Source organism: Saccostrea echinata, unplaced genomic scaffold (genome assembly GCF_033153115.1).
Source record: "Saccostrea echinata isolate AGI-Se365-2 ecotype Australia unplaced genomic scaffold, CSIRO_AGI_Sech_v1 ptg000028l, whole genome shotgun sequence".
Taxonomy (NCBI): domain Eukaryota; kingdom Metazoa; phylum Mollusca; class Bivalvia; order Ostreida; family Ostreidae; genus Saccostrea; species Saccostrea echinata.
This window is the reverse complement of record NW_026889777.1, coordinates 5,107,478-5,130,215: the sequence shown is the minus strand read 5'-3', so window position 1 is coordinate 5,130,215 and position 22,738 is coordinate 5,107,478. Positions and strand designations below refer to the sequence as shown.

The following is a 22,738-nucleotide window of genomic DNA, read 5'->3' as shown; positions in this document are numbered from 1 at the left end:
TGACTATCATGAACTGTCATAATAAACATACAACTCATTTCTCAAGCATATGTTTGCACTATTTTGTCTATGTTTTATCAAAATATTCTTTTTTTAAATACGAGAGGTGAAAAGATCTCGAACAATCTCTGTAACTACATAACCACAATTCAGAACAGAATGAAATTAGGACCCATAAACATGTTCATTAAATAACATGTGTTACGTTATATTTTTGCTTCTCTTTATGACGTCATGTGAAAATGACGTCAATATGTAGATGGCCTGTGATAAAAATTGGTTACTCGGTCCAACTCGAGCAAGGAACAGTTGTAATATTTTACGTATAACTTGAAAAATCCTTTGCAGTAATATATAATTTGTACAAGGTTTATGGCGACAAAGGACTTGTCAAAAGTTCAAATAGTAATTGGATGAATTGTTTTAGTGAAGGTAGGGGGATGGCTTAAATGATGTTCGTTCCGAGTGCCCAGTGAAAATGAGTTGGGAAAGATACGTGTTCTTAGATGAGCGATTTGTAATAAAAGATGGCCGAATTAGATATATAGTTGAACATCTTTTCAAAATTTTTCTTGGCTAATTCTAAATCTGCTAGAATTTCAGTTATTTTAGATTGTTAACAGATCAGATATGATAAAGAGAAAACATCTCTACTTGATAATCACGACGCACCAAAGACAAAGGAGTCGGGTTGTGATGGAAACTTTGATCATACTTAGGATAGAAATCATAATCCAAGCATTTTATTGACAAAATAGGACATTTTGTGACATATTGGTTAATCTTGTTATAAAAAAAAAATAGCCAGTTTGATAAGAAATATAAGACCCGAGAAAATCTTTGGATTGCTGTGAACAGTACGCCTTGGAGCATGTCACGTGTTTTGTACGTGGGCAGAAGGATGGCATATATGTATTAAACGGGAAGGGCCTTCACTAAAAAAGAATAAACACTAAAACCAATTTTGATTTTTTTTATGGAAGTCATTTAATTAGTTCGCGAACTCTTTGGTCATCCCTCGTATTTATGTTTTATCTTGCTCGAAGGTTCGGCTATACTTCAGTTTCATGAAAATTATGAAAAATGACAATTTCTGAAAGAATAAAAAACAATTGTTTAACGTTGGGTAAACATTGGATTGATTATGGAAATTCTGTTATGCATATATGTAACAACCAATCTTCTAGTACTTGAACATAATTGTTAAATTTTGGCAAACCTTTTTATTCAAATAAAAAAAAATTGTGGGCCTTCTGATAATAGGTAATGTACATGTACATAGTTCTGTGGGTTTTTTTTTTAAATTCTGTGAAATTGTTAAAATTCTTTATTATGACACTGGTCCACTGCAAATCAATTAGTTGAATCCTTAACAAAAACAACATATTGGAAATTCCTACAAAAAGATATGAATCGTCAGATGTACAGGGTGTTTCAGAAAACATGCAACCATTCTGATTGATTAAATTTTACTGGTGTTTCAACCAATACCATGCACCAACATATCAAATTAAAAGTCACAATTTCAAAATTTATTCTTATGAAAATAAAGTTAATATGGCAAATAGATAATGAATTACAAAAGAAAAAAGAAACTTGTAAAATTTCACTTAGTTACAAAATATGTTCTAAATGTTTTCATTTATGCTGAATGAATAAATCTATCCGATGCAAGAAAGTTCTCATTACTATTGCAGAGAGTCTCTTGGTAATGATTCAGGTCTCATTTTTCGAACCATTTTGAGTTCATTTGTTTTTGGGGGTGTATTTTAAAAACTTTGACCTTTAAATATCCCCACAGATAAAAGTCAAGGGGTGTTAAGTCAGGTGAGTGTGGAGACCCAATTAAAATGGATTTGAAAGAGTTGAATGGTCCTCCAAACATTTGTTCTAACAAGTCCAAGGTTTAAGATTCAAAACATATTTCAGCATCTGATCTACACTTGACTTGCTTAATTTTTTCCCAAACTCAGTTATTTTACAAAAGGATTTCATGTGAGTCTCTGGAACAGTGCCTCTTTTGTAACATTCTTAATGTTTTCATGTGTTCTAATTGTCTTTTTCTTCATTTTTATTTCTTCAAATTTCTTTGAACATGCATTAACTCTTCCATTAGCTGAAAAATTTTACAGATTTATACAACTTCCACCTTATATTACTATAAATAAGTTTTTTTGCATTCTGTAAACCTTATTTTCATTGTCCTAATCAGAGGAACTGGTGACATGCTCTGATAAAGCAGTATCAGAACTCCTCTGATGATTGCTAATTTTTTTTTATTAAATTCCACATTAAGAATAAAATTATCTGTTTTTTCAGTGATGTCAAATATGACGTCATAATTAATTCAAATGGTAATTTTTTTCTAAATTTTTGTTATTAATAAAAACTTTAGCCTTTTTAGCATAATTTTATATAAAACTTTCATATGTTCATGTTTGCATATAAATAAACTTAGGAAAGTAAATGGTTGCATGTTTTCTGAAACACCCTCTATTTAGCAAAATGACCTTTACTCAACTTAGTAAATTTACTCAAAGAGCAAATTTACCAATGTTTTTCATATTGTCGCCTAATAATCGGAATAAAATTAACCAATAGGTTGTTTTTGCAAAGTTGTTGCTTTTCTTTTTTTAAAAGAAAAGTCAATCATCCAATCAACTATTCCTCTTTAAGATTAGGTCCATCTCCATGGGTTATGTTTGCTTCATGTACCGGATTCTGGACCGTTGTAACACACTCTTTGTAGATAGGATTGTCAGACTAAAATATAAACAAACAAAAAGCGTACATTTTACAGTAACATGATATTCAGAAAAAGATAAATACACGTTACCATCATTTACAGTACCCGCAACGTTATTCTATCGTGTCATATCGTGCGTTTTTCCTATCCTATCGTGCGTGTATCCTATCGTATCGTGCGTGTATCCTATCGTATCGTGTTTTGCATTTATCAGGTTTTGCGTTTTCTATCGTGTTTTGCGTTTATCGTGTTTTGAGTTTATCGTGAAGATCGTTTATCAGTTTCTATCGTGTATCGTGTTTTGCGTTTAACGTGTACATTCGGAAACCCTCGCTTTTTATCTTTTCTATGGGAAGAAACTTCCGAGATACCCCGAGTTTATTTTTCGTTTTGTTAACTTAATTACGATTACTTCAACTGAGAAGAGGAAAAGAAAGTTTTACATGTATACCTTACTTGTTTTTCCATCATTAAAAGAAAGTGTAGAAGTAAAATAAATAAATAAATAAATAAATAAAAATGAATAAATAAATAAAATGTTTTATAATGGTCAAGCACAGAGCTTTAATCGAAATTTAAACCATATTTTCGGAAATGTAATAATCGATCTCTTGGTCTCTTTTTAATTTATCGAATTGTAGGAATATTTTTTTTCTTTTGTCAAAATTAGAATTATAATTTTCTTAAAATAGTCAGAGTCACTAGAGGAAGCTTTCCGGAAAGGTAGGATGTATGTGTACCAAAAAAATTATAAGCACGGGTCTAATGAATCTTTTTTTTTTAGTTGCGATATTCATCTTTTTCCCGATAAAATTTTTGATAAAATTGTTATGTGCTTATGCCTCTGATCAGCAAGTATGTGCAATTATTTAATGTTTTGATATAAATGATTCATAAAGCATAAGACAATGATCATCATGACATTTACACTGATTTTGTCCGTATCCTCAATTTTTGTATTTATTATTTTTTATCACTATTTATTTAGCTAAATTCCTTGATTTGTCTTAATAAAGAATACAAATTACAAAATAAAATGCATGGAAATTCTCTACCCAATTCATCATACCATGATATTTACTATTATATAGAAGTTTTTCATTTATATTTCTTTCTGGCATTAGAAAATTTAGAAAAAAAAAATATTTACAGGAAAAAAACATGATTACTTTCAACAGCTTACCTATTTCCGCGTGGAAATGAACTGGAAATATAGTGTATATCTGAGTGAAAAATCGAAGAGCTTTCCTTACTAGAAAACTGACACCTACATGTACTTCTCTAATCAGTACACGGTCTTCCTGTCTGGTCAAGACACCCCTCCCCCTTTTCTCCCTAAACGACACCTCGGCCCGTGTGTATTCACCGTCAACATACCTGCGCTGCTCTCGCATCTTTACCTATCTTGAATACTGCCCGGTTCTAATGAAATGCATCTACTTAATTTTAGGATTCTGTTCATAACTTGTATGCCCAACACTTAATAGAAAATTAAAGATTTTATTCGAAGAAAATAAGATAATTGTACAATTTATGGGTTTTTAATGCTTATGGTACATGTACATGAACTTACGGATCATCGGGTTTTCTGTGTAATACAATTAGAAATAATTCTCTGATAAATTTTACTAATTTTTCTAAACTACGAAATTTACCTCACATTATTTTTATGTTTTTTTTTTTTTTTCGGAAGAAAAGGCAGGTGAAAATAAAGCAAGAGATCGCCTGGTTCCGCCGTGATTACGCAAGACGAATAAATACACCGGACTGTATTATTAATCGATTTCATTCCATACTTGACTTTATTTAAGAAATCAGTATTATTTTTGGCTATTTGGTCGGATCTTGTTTTGTTCATTTTTTAATTGGATATGTACCTTCAAACCCCCGCCCTGCGAATATCCCTCATATGGGATTAAGACTGTCATAATCTATAAGGTATTAATTATTTGCCGACTTAGACCTATATTAAATATTTTGTTTTAGTAACAGTTAACACAAAGTCTAATGGCAATAGCTTATGATTATTTAGTCCGAAAAGTCGCATTTCACTTTGTTTATATTTATTTATTTTTTTGATCTTATGTATTTTTAACAAAAATTATGCAATAATTCAATGTTCGTTAATTAATACGAGGTTTTAAGTTTCTGATATATAAATGTCCACATTTATGACAGCTTAGCATACACGTAGTTGTAGCAGATACAAATTCTGTTGACTTAAAATATATTTATACACGTAACACCGTATTTATACCGTAACACCGTTACACAAACAAAATGTAGAAAGTTATTTCATTTTGGTTTATCTACACGGAAATGTTTGCGCGAGCAAACAAAAATTCATGACATAATTTACATGTATTAATGAAGGACGCTATTATATTAGCATTTATTTAGATTTCTACCCTGATTCGTTTTTTTTTTTTTTTTTTGTGGGGGGGGGGGGGGGTAGTAGTTGATGATAGATCTATAACGACAAATTTATTAATTTTGTTATAACCCTTTTTTTTACCCTTTATTTTTATATTGTGATTTTTGGATACATCACAGACTTTAAGCATCAGACATTGAATACAAATATTTAATTCACTGCATAGATTTTTTTTCCGTGAAAATACTAAGTATTTGTAGATAAACTTATTAGGTATATATTTCTTGTATAAATAATAAATCTATTTCTAGAGTTTCATAAATTTATCGTACCTGTGAGAAACAACACTTATCTACGGAATTTTTGAGCAACCTCTGTAATTTAAAGATTCATAGTTCAACCTTAATAAGAATTTCGACATTTACACAAATAATCGGAAATGTTCACCATTGAGTAAAATAATCTAAAATAATTAAAGTCTACATTTATCTACAATCCACTTAATTATTGTCAAAAAATAAATAAATTAACAGGTTATATAAACTTACCATAGTGACCCCAAGTGTTTTTTCATAATACTTTAAATATTTTTATCATTTAGATTTGCAGCTTTGCAAGTATTAAAATTAACATGTTGCAGTATATCAAACAAAAGAATTTATTCGTCTTGTCAAAAAACGTTCCGCATTTTGAAACAATCCTATCAGGTTTTGCGTTTATCCTATCGTGAAGATCGTTTATCAGGTCTATCGTGTTTTGCGTTTATCCTATCGTGCGTGTATCCTGTCCTAACGTGCGTGTATCCTATCGTATCGTACGTTTATCCTATTGTATCGTGCGTGTATCCTATCGTATCGTGTATCCTGTAAAGAATAACGTTGTGGGTACTGTAACTTAATACCAACATGAAATACTTTATAAAAATCATAAAGCTGTATATGTACCTTCTCCCAAATTGGGTTTTGTATTTCAGATTCAAATTTGGCATACTCCAGTTTATCATATAACATTGTCAGAAGCTTCCAAATCAGGATCAAAATCAACCCAACGAGAAAGATGGCACCGGAAACACTGGCTCCTATTGTGACAGGATTGGGTGGCCCCAAAGGACAACCTATAGATAGATAAAGCACATGTTAAGATGCATTATCTTATATGTACGTATTCCTCGCGATTAAAAAAAGCAAGCGATAGTTACTTTTTTCTGTTTTTATTCATAAACAGGCACTTGGTAATATACCTCATGCTTGTTTCATGATTCTGAATTATATTTAAAGGATTTTATTTACAATTTAATATGTCATAGCTTACACGTCTTAAATTATCGATTATTTCACTATGTTTGATTCTTTTTACGTTTGTTTTGCTTAAGTCTTAACATCACAGTCAAATACTTACGTTTTGAAGACTTTACTTGTATAAATTGTCTATCTGGGGAATTATCTTAATAAAAATACGTAAAAATTCATGAGCAGTTTTTCAACATCAAAACATTTCCATCAAATACACAGATGTTACAAACTCTATGTTTGATAATAGAGATAAATTGTTTTTTGATGTTAAAGAAAAAAATTAGAATTCAATTTTACCACGTAAATTTTTTGGGAGCTTTTTTTAGACACAAAAGTCTCCCTTATGTATCTTTATATCTAAACATGAAAGGCTTCAAAGAAAAATAAAGTTATTAATGTAAAACTTACAAACGTTGAAGTTGATAATACAACCATATTTGTCTTGTATAACACACGGTGTGAACGTTGTCTCATTGTCAGCTTAAAACATAAATCATAATTTAATCAAACAAACATGCACATGTCCATCTTTCTTTCGTTTTTAGTTTTGCCAGGAATATTATAAGCATTTAATCATGTACCGAAATGAAGTTTCTTTTAGATTTGAGATGACACTTACGTGTACCCGTTTCCTGTAAATCAGCAACAGATTCGACATTTTTGCATCTTTGGATACATATAGTTTCATTAAAGAGACCCTGATTGAATCCAACACACTCTACACAATTTTTGTTGTTTTCACACGTTCCTGGACAGTGCTGGAACAAAATTTTAAATTAATTCAATTAAATTTTAATCTGGAATTAATAATTATGCTTTCAGACATCAGATTTTTTGTTGTTTTCTGTTATTTAAAATACAGTTCCTTTGTTTTAGGGGAGAATTTCTTTCACATCATTTTAGAGTGCTGCTTAGTAATTTCTACCTGACATCGGTCACAAATTGCTCCACTGTACTTGACGTCACAACGACACTTTCCACATTCACAAACTCCGTTATTGGAGCAAAGAGTCTGTTACAAAAAAAACACAAATTTGTATGATTTTAACAATAATCTGCGTAAATATATAAACATGAATTGAGCCTTTGAAAAACTTCATCTTTTTTATTTATTTTTTGTATTGATAAGCTTAATAAATGAAAAGAAATGTTTACAGCTAAATGGAATAGAGGGTTAGATATGCTTGTATGTATACAGTGCTGTAAAACATTTTAACTATTGTATATTTGAAGCCTCTAATGGCACATACATTTCAGTTTTATACTGAGATGTTTGTACCCACCCCATTATTGTCTCTGCAAGCTTCCGTAGATATCGGACATTCACATGAGTTTCCAGTATATTTTACGTCACAAACACATTTACCACATGAACAATGTCCCCGTTCATTTCCTAAAATATATATATAAAAAAAAAGTCACATTGTCTTCCAAATATATCAGGCAAATTCTGGAATGACAGATTCATATGCAATTGTGCTTTAAATTCTTCGGGCTTATTATGACTTTTTTACTGAAGTGTTTTTGAATTTTTAGTGTCTGAAATAAGAAAGACTCTCCATTTCCATATGTCGGATAAACCTATATTTCAACTACCTACCCTTTTTAAAACATTCTATGAGCAGCTAGACTATGTTTTATAAAAGTGTAGAGCTTTACGGTACCTCCGCATAGTAAGCCATTGTATGAGGGACAATTCCGGTCATTACATTCACATCTTTCCCCACTGTATCCCTCAAAACAATCACACTTTCGACAGGTACAGTTACCCGCATTGCTGCAAATTCTGTAATAAGTGCAAAGATACCTAACTACTTGTTATGGATATAATATTTAATATGCATGTATCTGAATTAGCATTCACAATCTATTAAATGCGACAAAATATTTATCACACAAAAACTACTTGTAGAAACAGTAATATAATTATGTACCCTGATTCCGTTCCACAGGCGTCCATAATCGTTCCCCTCTCATCACAATCACAACTCTTGCCTGACCACCCGGGTTCGCAGTGACATATACCACACTCGTATGTACCTCTTCGATTACACCTAGTACTGTTTTGTTCCTTTGAAAGAATAACTTTATAACGTAAAATTATAATCATCCTTTTTTTCAAATCTGATTAAATAATTTTTTCTGCTGGCACATTCTCTTGACTTTTTTCTTCTATTTTAACAAAGCCACTTGAACTAACTGTTCCCTGTCTGTATGTCCCTTGCCTTATATTATCCTTTATTTTAAGTTTTTCTCTCAAGGATAACATTTAGAAATAGCTATAAGGGCTAACAATTAATTAACAACAAAAGAACTGACCCAAGGTTTAACCTTTTCCTAGCTAAAATCAAAATGCTTAATTAAAATCTATATATAGAAAAGATCTACCGCATCCGGTTCAAGCTGGCAATCACAATCACACACGTGTTCCACCTCTATCTGAACTCGCTCCTCCAGACCCTCAGGAAAAAGAGTAAAATTCACGCTCCTCTTCTCAGGGCAAACCGTGAAGTTGGACGTTATGAACAGCGTAAAATTTGTCTATGAAGACAGAAAATTATAATTAATTGTTTATTTGTTGTTTGACGTCTATTTGACAGTACTTCAGCCATATTTTGACGGCAAAATTAAAACATGATAATACATTCAACTGGTAAATATCAGAGAATTAGTTTTTTTTTTATATAAATATAAAGTTTTTATTTCATGGAAAGTTATCAAAACAATTGAGTTTAAAGGAGATTCACTATCATATATACAATTTTATTTTGAAATTAAAGAACTTGCATTGATTAAGGTACACATTATATGAAAATTGATTGCATTTTAGATAAATTATTCATATCTATTTATAAGCATTTTTACCCATGTGTCGATATTCAGTCCTGTGCAAATGTTCGTTCTATCAAGGTTGCGTCTGAAAAATTTATAATGGAAATGTTCCAATACGGACGAGAAATGAAATTAACTGCTTAAGTGATTCGGAAATAGAAAAATCCTTTGTACTAACCCTCCTGTTTTGCAGTTTGTGTATATATCTACAGTCAATTCTTCGGGAACATCACTTGCTATCAACTTTACCGTTTCTCTAAGGCGCTACCAGAAAAGTGTATTACAATTTAAAAATTTAATAAGATAGCATGATACATGTACCCACTTTATTGAATATAAAGTAACAACGCTTATTTTGGCGAATTCGAATTTTAAATATAACGTGCTTATTTCTATTAATCGCCTGAATGTGATACATATGGTCATCGATACAGAAATTTCGTCCTCTGTCAGCAAATTTTTTTGGCACGCATGATAATGGATTTTCTTGAAACTTGATGCATAAAAAGCCTTTACCCTACGTCCTTTAACCGAGTAATTATTTGATTGCTATGGGGTTCAAGAAAAAAGTTTTAGAATTAATTTAATCTCTCATATGGCTTTGTGCAGGAACGATAGTGAATGATCATAAATGACGGGATGACAAGTTGTATTGTTTAAGACAATTAAAGAAAATACATGTACTGGGTAACCACAGAAAATGTAGGTTTAATTACGGAAACCTTGGTATGAAATCCAATTCTTTTTTAGTTTCACTCTAATATTTGGAAGAACGGACGGATTAAAAGACATAAAAATGATAGTTCCTTGGGAGAAATCGACAACTTAATTTACTTACATGTGTCTTGTCCATAAAATACATGTACGTGTAAAAGGGGTTTTGTCATCTTTTTTGCAGTAAAATTTCGGAATTATCTCTAAGATTCTTTAAAACATGTTATAAGAATCGGTTTATTTGCAATTATACATGTAAGTCATAAATTTCGAAGTTTAGTACAAAAGTGTAGTAAATTTTTTGCCCTTTAATTTCTTTTGGGATGTATCATAGGAAGAATGTATTATTTAAAGAGAAAACATGAAGGTTGATAATTACAACGTTTGTAAAATAATATTTCGATGAACCTTACCGAAAAGAAAAGATTTAAGATATTCAGAAAGACTCAGAAGATTCAAGCCGTTTGTTTCTTAGAATCTACAGGTCACTTCATCTATGAAATTTTTATCCAAAATTAACCATTTTCAATTATCTACTTTTTCCCCATAAAATGTAATATTTGATTTAATTCTAAAAGGAATACAACTCAAATTCTATGGTTACTAATTCTAAGCAGTACAACAGATTAAAATGAGTCTATTTTCGAACCTTTAAGCATCTTGTAATTTCTTATTATATTTAGATTCAATCTGAATACTAGGTGAATTTAACAGCTAGATTTCTGATTCATAAAGTAACATTAAAAAGTATGGCTAACTTTCTTAAAAAGTACGCATGAAAGTGATAGCATTACAGATTACAACCCTTTTTAATTCTTTATTTTTATTTTATTAGATACCAATATGAACCCTATAATAATTTTTAAAGAATTGTGCTCTATTATGGGAATATCTTAAATATCTCCTCTTACAAACAATATTTTTGGTGTACCTTATTTTATATGAAAAAGATTTGTTAACGTTATATTACCCTATAGTTTTCTCTAACAATGTTCAGAATGTTTGAAGCATCTGTAGATAAAGCTGATGCGTTGTTGACCCCGCCTGGTAAAATGGCGGTAAGTTCATCATAATACAAGTTTCTAATAATTGGATTGTCTGCACCACCGATTACAAATATGATATTGATATTGTTCTCACGAGCTTTCTGAACAATTTGTCCCACTGAAGGGTAATCCTGCAAGAGAGAAAAATGTAAGCATATGGAGAAATGTATTTTTTGTAGCAAAATCGTTTATGAATGCAAAAGAAAGTTTTGATTCAATTTGTAGTAACAAATAATGCAATGTTATATTCTGAACTTTCATTTTGAAACTCAACTTTCGCAAGAAGAAAAAAAAAATAATAAAGTTCCATGTTAAACTAAAAGTTTTTTTTTAATATTTAAGTCAAGGGGGTACTCTCTGATAAAACTCTTAGTCTTATTCAATTTCTTGTAGCTTTGTTACGTAATTAATGTTATTACATTCTTGACAAGAGAAAAACACCTGTATTTCTGCCTTCGTATATTTACCAGTCCCATCTAAGTGACAAAGGCAATCGTTTGGTTCCAAGATGCCAGCAACCTATAATAAGTTTGTTATTAAACATCATATATCATAAGGTCATTTGACGACGACGAAGAGATGACTATTCAGCCAATATTTTATTGTAACAAATTATGACCGGGATACAGCTAATTACGGAAAGATAAGAAGAGTCATTCCAATGTGTTTTCTAGAAATATACTGTACATATTGTACTTTACCCTTCCGTCTCCAGCGTGATGGTAATTTATGTCTGTAGCATAGAGTACCATTCGTCTAGCTTTACTTCTCCAGCCTATTCTCTCCTAGAAGTATTAAACATTATGTGAACATTTCAGAATAAATCAAATTTCGGTTTACCTTAATAAATAGATTTAGATGTTTTCGGGAAAGAATTCAGAGGTACCTTTCTGCTACACAAATGTGATAATTCAAATGTATATTTGGGACTTTGAATCAAAAGAGTAATTAAGGTCAAACGACATGTTACTGTTTTTGCATTCCTTTGTAATATACCAAAAATATTTATAGTTATCATTATATTTTGATTTCTAAACTAATTTCAAAATGTCTGAAAAATATATAGACAAAACATAGTGATATCAGCTGTTTAAGTGATCTCTAGTATAGGGTTATATAGGAAATACCATTCTCCGGAATCTTGCACAAATGCCTGGTAATGTACTTCATTTTTGTGAGGAAATCACAATATATTGGGAAAAGTTATATATTTCCGAGGAATGTGTCGTTTGACCTTAACATAAATATTTTTTATGTAGAGTATGTAGAGATTTGATACAATATCTTGCGTTATATCCGATAGAACAAGTTACATGTATTTGGAAACTAAATTTCAATACTTACCCCACATACCATGACTTGCATCAGTCCATCGAATAAACCTTCAACAATGTCTTGATTTGCAGTTGTATTTACACGACTTAAAGCATTCTACAGAAAAAAAAAATGTATTCTCGGAATGATAGTTTATCATAAAGAGAAAGGCAATAAAATATAAATCCTTTCTCTTGAAATGCCATCATTAATCTACGGAAATTAGAACAGTATTTATATGTTTCGATATGTACATGTAAAAATTTGAATGCAATACACGTAGTTGTTGAAAGTCAATCTTGTAAATTAAAAAAAAATAGATTTGGAATGCAAGTACCAACAATATGGCAATAACGGTCATTTATTTATTTTTTTTTTTTTTGTACAGTTTTACGCATTTGCGGTTTACAAGATACGTAAATGTTAAATAGAGCTCTATATGTTTATGACATGTTTTTTTTTTCCAATGCGAATTTCTACATCAAATATTTACGAATTCATATTCTAGTCAAAATGTTTGTCTGCAATTCCCTTCTTCACGTAGTATTTCTTAATATTCAAAGTTACAATAAAATCTCAGTGCTTGAATGAGAATATTAAAAAAACTAGCTACGCGAATTCTTTGGAAGCTTTAAAAATTTAGTGATTATTTCTTTGTCGTTCACTCGTTACCTAGTAGAGAGTAACTGCGTTCCGTTGCACTCTTTTGCTTTTATAACAATGCAATAAAGGCCTAATGAAAGCAAAAGTGTATCAAAGAACACAGCAGATACCGGTTCTTTGAACTTATAACGCGCTTTAAGGGGAAATAATATCCATTGTGCATACTTATAATCCAAGAAATTGTAAATCAATTCAATTTCCTATCAATAAACAATCTGTTGCAAGAGGACGAGCAAATTAAAAGTTTCTACGAAAAAGGTCCTTTTAAAAGCAGTAAGCCTAATCTCAAAAAATCTGAAGAGAATGCTCTTCCTCCCAATTTGAGGACTATGGCCTTTTGAATAGAACTATCATAAAAGAAAAAAATTATATGCGTTTCAGAAAAAAACACCAAACCTTTTAAATACTGAAAATGACATGAATGATTTCCATTTAAGCGACGTTTGATTACTTTTGTCAAATAAGCCATACCTGGAACTCCTTTATATCATTGGTCAGTGATAGTCCGTGTAAAAAAGTCAAATAAGACATACCTGACACTCGTTTATATTATTGGTCAGTGATAGCCGGTGTATAAAAGTCAAATAAGACATATCTGGAAATCGTTTATATCATTGGTCAGTGATAGCTGGTGTATAAAAGTTAAATAAGACATACCTGGAACTCGTTTACATTATTGGTCAGTGATAGCTGGTGTATAAAAGATAAATAAGATATACCTGGAACTCGTTTACATTATTGGTCAGTGATAGCTGGTGTATAAAAGATAAATAAGACATACCTGGAACTCGTTTACATTATTGGTCAGTGATAGCCGGTGTATAAAAGAGTATGGTTTATCACAATAGACGGATCCACAAGGATTCAATCGACTGAAAAAGAAAAAGGCAAATCAAAACGGAGCCCCAAGGTGAGATCCACTGAAAAATCTACGGAAAATAAAGCAAATATTAAAATAGAGTCACTTTTCGTATCAAACCACATTACATACAGATTTTGCACAAAACATTCCGAGCAAAATTACAATGTTATCTAAGCTCATATTTAAATCTGATGCCATGTATGTAGCTACCAGCTAGATCACAAATTTGGTTTTCATCGAAATGGATTTGAAGAGACATCTTCGTACACGTGGAACATTGTTTTATTTTCTTTTTCGATTAGATTTCTATTTCAAAACCTTACCATTTCTTCTTTCTAAATCTCTATGCATAATTTGATTTTCCATGCCCCGACAAATATTAAATTGAATGGTGAATTAACATAAAAAGAACAATATAACATAACTGAATATCTTCTGTCAATCACAGAGATAAAACAATATCAAATATCTTTTTTATTATAATTTCCATTGTACATGTACTAGAATGACACATGTGAAACTTGTCTTATGTATTCCAAAATATTCCCTAACACGATACAAACTTTCAGTCCTTTTCGGTAAATCTCATTGTTGAAAACGTTGTCTAATCTTGAATGCTGTCTAATCTGGCCAATTTCTATACTAGTTTTTTTCTCCGATAAATAAAGGAAAAGATATATATTTTCCAATGTCTTCTAACCTTTTGGGATCTTGAAGAGTGAAAGGGTCTATAACTTTATCCATAGCTGTGCCAAGTCCAAATCTAAAATCAGTCGTAATTGTTGCGATGTCATCAGCTGAAATAAATCAAGGAGGTCTTTCATTTTCATGAACCTTAGAAGAATAATCGATGCAAGAAATGATGATATTACATCACCAGTAGATGGTCTTCAATCTTACAACAGTAAAACTTTAAGGAAATCTTGCGATAAAAATAACTGTAATTTTAATTATAACAAAGATCTAGATCTTATCAATATGTTTGACCATAAAATGTGAAATACACAATTATAATACTGTTAATAATAATAATAATGAACAAATTTGAAGTCCACCACTTTTGTTCAGTAGATAATATTTTACCAATGTTAGTGGCCAGTCGACGAAGACTTGCAACTAGTTCTCTCATGGTATAGGACGGATCGTTAAGAAAATACAGATCAAGAGGAAAGTTTTTGGCAATCTTGTAGAAAACCATTACATCTCTTAAACTCTTATCTATAAAGCAGAAACATCATGGAAAAAAAGAATTTGATATATATTTGCCTATATTTTCTCATCAGAAATAACAAATGATTAGATAGGAAAATGAATATTATTTTATTTGCAGTTACAGGCTTTAAAACATGTTAGTAGTATATATCAAATAATTCGGTTTGAATTTCTATAGAATAGAATTTTAGCAATACAAGATGAAAAAATTAAGCAACCTCAGTACACATGTTACTACACAGGTACCTACCACCATCTCGCATTTGATACATCTTTCTTTAATACGTGAAAGTTTGTAATGTAATCTTTAACTTAAAGAAATAACAAAAACTATGTGTTCTAAGCGTAAAGGGTCCACTGTATTTCATTTAACTAAATGTTCCATCAACAGTTTATATACGATTGATTTATTTTTCACGTACTTGGAACAAGTGCTATTTTAATTCTTTGAGGTTTGATTTGTACGGGTTCTTCAGTAGGTCCACCATCCGAGAAGGCATTGTTCTAAATGAAAAAAGGCGAAGATAACGAACAGTGATCGATTTCAAGTAAAAAAAAAAAGAAAACACTTCAAATAACACAAATTTGTGAACACAGAAATCACGAATCTACTGCCTATGAAGAATATGCATCCCTTGTCGAACGTTCACACCAGCCGTGAGCTTATGTATTGATCAGGTTTCCAGTCAAAGAATGGGGTTAATGATTTTGAAAATAATATAAACATATTATTTTATCAGAAAAAAACATATATGTCTGAGAAAGTACTTTGATTTAGGGTATGCCCCATATCAAAATCTCTGCATTAGCTTCTTTCTACGATCCTGAGAAATAAAACACATCAAACCATAACATCTAAAAATTAAACAGAAGAAATGCTTTACATCTTTTAACAAAATTATCCTGTACATTTTTTTTGTATAAAAATGCACACTGAAAGCCTCTTTCAGGTAGAGACGAACACATAGTAGGCAAAGATTAGCATAGTTTACGTACGTAATTGTTTTTTAAACGTCAAACTGTACGTTGCTTGTAGGTGGATTTGAAATCGTAATCTCTAAAAACTGTACCCGAAGAAAACTTATACAAGGGAGGAAAGATAAAAGTTCCAAATTTTGTCACCTATTATAAAAACTGAAATGAATTTTTCTCTCTAAGTCAGTGATAGAGGTGTTTAGGATGGAAACATTTAGAAATATCGCATGATTTCGCTGAAATTATATTGGAATCTATGTTGTTTTATTGTTCAATTGAACTCTAATAACATTTGCTAAATAGGATGCAACATAAACACGGGGTTGCATAGAGAATTTTACAATTTAGAAGCAAGGCAAAAACCCCTTATCTGGTGCCAAAATATTTAGCATCCTTTTTTTTAACCTGATCCTGAAATACATATACTTTCAAAGGCACCTCATCATATTGTAGAATGCTTAAAGTGATCTGACCTGCAGAATCTGTACACTGTGCTCCTTTCTTCTGACGATTTGATTACAACCATCACGTGACAGCTGGCTCTCTGATGCACACCGACTGAAGGCATAATCCTTAAAAATATAGTGAAATATTTAATCACAGAATATAATATAAAATTATAAGATAAATCTTAAATATATTTCATATATTTCTCGGGGAATTGTCACGGTAGCCTAGTGTGGGGCACTTGCTTTCTGATTGAAAGGTCTGGGTTCGAGTCTCGATAAAAACCGAGATCCCGTGTCACGGTGAGCGATACCTCACTACTGCAAGAGGGCCATGCATAGGTCAAAATGTGTGGGACTTCACCGAAAGCAGGTGGAGTCTCTATATGAGTTAGAGATTCTCAATTGGGGTGTTAAACAGATTACAATCAATGAATCAAACATTTTGTTCGGGAAGGGAAGAGGGATCTAGCGTACAATGCGTGAATACCATGCACATTGTTTCGTCAGATACCTTGATATTGACATGATTTCAATCTCGATTGCTTTTGCATGCAAATGGCTTTACAGCGTTTTCTTATGATTTACCTTTTTTTTCATATGATTTACCATGATTTGCAATACTTTCCAAATAGCAATGTCAAAATGATTTATTGTCTATAATTTACATTTTATTGATTAATTGAAATGTACATGTATAACGCAAGACCATACAACGACAAGAATAAGACGACGGAGAAACTCTATGATAAATACAGATCAGTTAAATGCTACAAAATGTATCTCCTATACTTCACCTGATTTCGTTGAAGTGCTTAAAATTTTGACCTATGCCATAGCAGTAAAGGTTTTTTTATCGTACAAACGCCTAAAGTGACACGGGATGATTCAGAGATCTTATAATGACCTTCCCCTAACAAAAAATACTATGGTTAACTATAGTTTACTATAGTTAACTATAGTTAACTATAGTAAATCAAAGTGTCAAAGTGATCACTATAGTAAATCAAAGTTTTCAAAGTGATCACTATAGTGTCAAAGTGATCACTATAGTAAATCAAAGTTTTCAAAGTTATCACTATAGTAAATCAAAGTTTTCAATTGAAAGTTATCACTATAGTAAATCAAAGTTTTCACCATAGTAAATCAAAGTTTTCAAAGTGATCACTATAGTAAATCAAAGTTTTCATAGTTATCACTTTATTAAATCAAAGTGTCAAAGTTATCACTATAGTAAATCAAAGTGCCAAAGTTATCACTTTAGTAAATCAAAGTTTTCATAGTGTCAAAGTTATCACTATAGTTAACTATAGTAAACTATAGTTAACTATAGTATTTTTTGTTAGGGTTGTTTGTAAATACAACCTAAAATACAACTATCGTTAGGTCATATTTTTGACTGGCATGTTGTCACATACCAATTGTTGCGCCATTTTTATGCTGCGTTTGACTAGGGAATACCTGTTCAACACAGGGCTTACGGCGGTTGTGACCGGCCACAGGGGATGGTTACTAGTTCTGGGCACCTGATCCCACCTATGGTGTTTCCAAAGGTCAATAATTTTGTTCTGTTCACGATCCATTTTTGTTTACTGGATTTCTGAGATTTATCACTGTTCGTTATCTTCACTCAGAAGCTTGTTTGAATATATAATTGCAATTGCATGTAGACATGTTCGGTTTTTTTTTTTTCCTTCTTCTTTTTTTAATATTTGCTAAAATACATAATACATACTGGATCCTTACACCAGGCACACCCATTGACAATCAAACATTGACCACATCTCGTTCCGGAACAGATTTGACCACAAACTATTGTTGCTAAATGAGGAATTAATATATAATAAAAAAATCATGTTAACAGGATTGGATATAATACATCTTATACTTTTAAAAATAAATATGTATGAAACAATTATTTTATTACAAACAAAGCATTTTATGCCATTTATCAAACATAAATCCTCATGTTTATTCATTATCTTATAGAAAATACTTAAAAATATCCAAACAGGAAGCAATTCATTTCCCGGTAAATTGAAAACAGTGACTCGTTGTTTCAGTAAACAAGTCATCTTTGTTTTATTTATAATATGAAATTTTTAAAGGAAAATTTTTTTCAACTATATCAATCTTTCTATGTATAATATTTTTGTAAAATATTTTTTGATATACCCTTAATTTTATATCCAAACTGAACTTACAATTAAAGGAAATTAAAGATTTACAAAACATGAGAAATTAATATAGAATTCCCACTTAGGCATGTTCTCACATTATAAAAAAATATATAAGGCCTGTATACTTGATGTATGGGCATTGCAAAAATATATGTTATCTACAGTAAAACACGCTTATAACGAAGTGCAAGAGTTTGTTTTGTCATAAACATAAATCGCTAAATCCGTTAGGTTCAAAAAATAAAAAATAAATCAAAAAACTAAAGCAGTGGGGAATTAAAAACACTTCGCTGTTAGCGTCAATTCATTATAGGCGAGTTTTACTGTATATGCTTAAGTCGAATCAGCTTTAATCAGAGGAATCGTTGGTGTTTTCACAAGGACATCAAGGAAACAGATAATTGATCATTAGTTAGTTGAGAAAAATTGACAGGTGTGAAACTGTATCCTAGTTTTTATCTGAACATGACAAGCTTCACACGGCGGGTGTGACCTATCGGAAAGAGATGCTTATTCCTTAATGGCACCTGATCCAACCTCTGATATTTGAGAGATCCGTGTTTGCTCTGCTCATAATGTATATTATTTCATAAAACTATGATCATGATTAATGTTCGGTGTCTCCACTTTCATTCGATAAATCATTGTGTGTCTGATTAAAGGGAATCCATTTAATGTATCACACACACAGACACGTTTTTAAACATCATGCTATATACCTGACTTGACATAAAAAGTGATTATTACTTTATTAGCGTCTATAAAGACAATATTAAGAGGTAATTTATGGTTTTATTGCCAACTTTGGGGGGGGGGGGATTCGAAAACACGTGTTAAATATGTGAACAGAACTATTTATACAGTTTTTACTCCCAGCTTCTACTAGTACTAGGATAAATCCAGGAATTTTTCTAAATCAAAACCAATAAAAAAAAATATATCAACAGAGATACTCTTTGACAAGAAAAAATTATTTAAAGTTTGGCCTGGATATGTGCCCTTCATATATTATGTCAATGATTTCTTATTGAAGTTCTTTGTCATACAGTATACACGGTATTGTGACTTTGAGGTGAGACTCTCTCATTAACTATTGGTTTTGAACTAATATGCATATAATGTTCAGTTTGTAAATACATGTATTCCGGATGTAATGATGCTTCAAAAACAGCATTGATATTATTAAGGATGAACTAATGCTTATAATGCTGATTGAATGCTTGCAATACTGGTTATGCTTGTTGAGTTCTGATTTTTCTTACACTTATATTAATAAATGTAACAGAATAAGGGTAAGTGGTTCCTGTATAGCAAAATACACGTTCTCGTAAAAAATATACAGGTGCAGTTGCATTAATTTCATACTGATAACAAGTATCACAATGAAGATGTAGAAATATATGTCCCCAGCAGACAGTGTATTGGTGAAACAGATTAAACAATTTATATTTGAAACAAAATTTCAAAATCAATATTACTTATAGAAAGACAAAAAAATATACTCACACGAAACCAGCAGAAAAATCCCAATTCTTTTAAGTTCTGTAAGCATCTCTGTTTTAGTTTTATACTTCATATCTTTCACCTCTATAACTTCCTGGGCACGTTAAATTTCATTATATTGAACATCTTTCCTAGTGAACTTCCTTGAAAGGAAGTTTATTTTCACAAGCACTTAAAAATGTCGTTTGCTGTCTGTTGTAAAAATATTTCATCGATGTATTTCTAATCCACATTAGATAAGAGTATGTTAATATGAATTAAACAAAAAAGGAAAGCCAATTTCAATCTTGCGTGAGCAGCAACCTTATCAGGCGACAAGTCCTACTAGAAATACATTTACCTAACTACTGCCTCCTTATCTAGTATAGAACATGTTTCAAGTACTTGTATAATACAAAACAATACTGTTTGCTTGTTTGTGATTTTTTTTTTTTTTTTTTTTTTTTTTTTTTTTTGATAATTTACTTTGGTATGATATCTTGATCTTTACTATAAAATGTATTCATTTTTTGTGGAGTTTTTGAGAAACGTAATTATTTCCATGGGCTATTTACACAATCCTCTTGGTTGAAAGAAAATGCATGACTCATTATTAAAAGTTACATTCAGGTTGTGTGCATTAAATAATATTGCAAATCCCGTGTTTCCAAAAATAGAGCAACATACTTAACGACGGCGGTCTGCATGAGTAACCATGATGTAGGTCTTCATACAGAGAGGAGAATATCAAAAATCATTCGATTATTTAGATAAAACTGGATTTTTAGATAACTTAGAGATCAATATTGTTATGACAAATTCGCAGTTTAAATGAAAGTAGAATGAGATAATTGAAATTTATATCTGGATAAACTGTGTTTACTTTATATTACATGTACTTAAAAAAACAAAGCAATTGTAGAATGCTTCGCCTTAGCTTCGATGTAGTGTTCTTGGTTGGTGCGATAAAATCAGGTATTGACCTCACAAACATGCCAGAATTGTAAAATATCTCTAAAGTTCTGAATTAATAATGATAAAGAGAGAAATAATATGTGGATATACAAGTTAAATTCTAATCCATATAAAAAAATCCAAAAAATATGAATTAATTTTTGAAAAAAAAAATAGCAATTAAATTCTAGTTGAAGAAAATTTGATTCTCAGTAGGGTAGCTGCCACTAATTTACTTTGGAAAAAAACTTTCACCTTGATTCCCTATGGAAAATCATTAATGTAATAAAACCTTTTTTGGTTGTAATTTTACTTTTCTGTTAAGGACATATACAATGGCATTCACAATATGCCTTGTATTGGGACAGAGAGGTATATGGGAGAGAGGACAAGTGCCCCTCCCCATACTTTTGTTATCGTAATATTAATGTCATCTCCTGAAAAAATGAAAATGATTTTGGAGAGAGAAAGGGAGATAGTAAAAATGTTTAATACCTTGGTATTGTTGTGATCGGCTTAGGACGATCACAGTTGATTTCATTTGGAGGCATCCTGCAAAGTTAACCATTTGTGGACACATTACGCGAGGGATATGGTGACTGTTTAAGAGTTTCTGTAATTAATTCTTTTATATCATTTTGTTTAAATCACGTGGTAAGAATGATGATAAATTTTCGTGAGGGACAAACTTTAGGCGTTTTAATTGCAGCTACAAATAAAAGTACAACTTTAAGAAAAAAAATTGAAATCACACACCTTTTTTTCAAAAATCAACAGCACCCAGACATATGACTTTTCAAGGTTTCTTGGAAACATATATACTACATTCCTACGATACCGGTGGTTCTGCGGTACCGGGGTATCCCTTTATTTATAAATTTGCTCGCTGTTGGCGACACCTAGCGGCCAGATATTTTTAGAAAAATATTGGTGATGCCTTGTTGTCATTACTATCCCTTTAGATCTTAAAATGTTGCAAAGTCTGGTTAGTTATCAGAAGCAACATTAAATGGTCACATTTTTTAAACTTTACCTGTAACAGTCTTCATACCCTATAATGTTAAAAGTCACAAACTGTGAATTTATAGATGTATTTTACAACTGATTGGTACGGAAGCCCAATAGTGTAAACCAAAAATAAATAAAAAACAAACGAAATTATTAAATAAAGAAAACGAAATTATTATTAAATAAAGAAAAACGAAATTTATTAAATAAAGAAAACGAAATTATTAAATAAAAAGCAAACGAAATTATTAAATAAAGAAAACGAAATTATTAAATTAAGAAAACGAAATTATTAAATAAAGAAAACGAAATTATTAAATAAAAAACTGAAACTAAAATACGGAATTTATCAATGTGCATGGTAAGGGCCTGAACCCATGAATCATTCCATAAAGCACACGTGTTCTATGACCTGATTTTGTTTCGACATTAAAACAAGTGTGATACGTATGTATTTGCATTTACACTCAGCTATTCCCGTATCGATAACATAACCAGTTGGAGTAGACAATCATAATAGATGAATAGGGGAGAATTTTACCTTTGGTTATCCAATATGCTTAGATCTATGTTTTTATCTTACATTAACATGATTAATGTGAACTTAATTTGACTAGTCTGATGAATTGGCCAGTGAT

The 22,738-nt window shown here is 31.0% G+C and overlaps 1 protein-coding gene across 1 annotated transcript; it reads right to left on the bottom strand.

Annotated features, from left to right (window-relative positions):
* Nucleotides 1-1,312: 1,312 nt before the first annotated feature.
* LOC133194058 (integrin beta-3-like) lies at nucleotides 1,313-20,247 on the bottom strand. The gene is made up of 23 exons (XM_061329994.1): nucleotides 20,163-20,247; nucleotides 18,212-18,297; nucleotides 16,504-16,602; nucleotides 15,478-15,559; nucleotides 14,927-15,061; nucleotides 14,544-14,640; nucleotides 13,763-13,853; nucleotides 12,349-12,435; nucleotides 11,706-11,789; nucleotides 11,446-11,523; nucleotides 10,929-11,135; nucleotides 9,423-9,508; nucleotides 9,278-9,329; nucleotides 8,801-8,953; nucleotides 8,347-8,483; nucleotides 8,077-8,198; nucleotides 7,696-7,805; nucleotides 7,338-7,424; nucleotides 7,032-7,170; nucleotides 6,821-6,892; nucleotides 6,519-6,563; nucleotides 6,065-6,234; nucleotides 1,313-2,763 (listed from the first exon to the last, which is right to left on the bottom strand). Exons 1-23 carry the CDS (start codon nucleotides 20,230-20,232, stop codon nucleotides 2,662-2,664), a joined length of 2,391 nt encoding a protein of 796 aa, XP_061185978.1. The 5' UTR covers nucleotides 20,233-20,247; the 3' UTR covers nucleotides 1,313-2,661.
* Between the last annotated feature and the right edge of the window lie 2,491 nt (nucleotides 20,248-22,738).

What these genes read in the sequence shown, in the direction of transcription:
- LOC133194058 (XM_061329994.1), bottom strand. Translation starts at nt 20,232, where the DNA reads ATGAAGTATAAAACTAAAACAGAGATGCTTACAGAACTTAAAAGAATT. An exon ending in TCGACTGGCCACTAACATTG is followed by an intron (nt 14,641 to 14,926) that starts GTAAAATATTAT and finishes GATTTATTTCAG; the next exon opens with CTGATGACATCGCAACAATT. An exon ending in GCCTGTGGAACGGAATCAGG is followed by an intron (nt 8,199 to 8,346) that starts GTACATAATTAT and finishes CACTTATTACAG; the next exon opens with AATTTGCAGCAATGCGGGTA.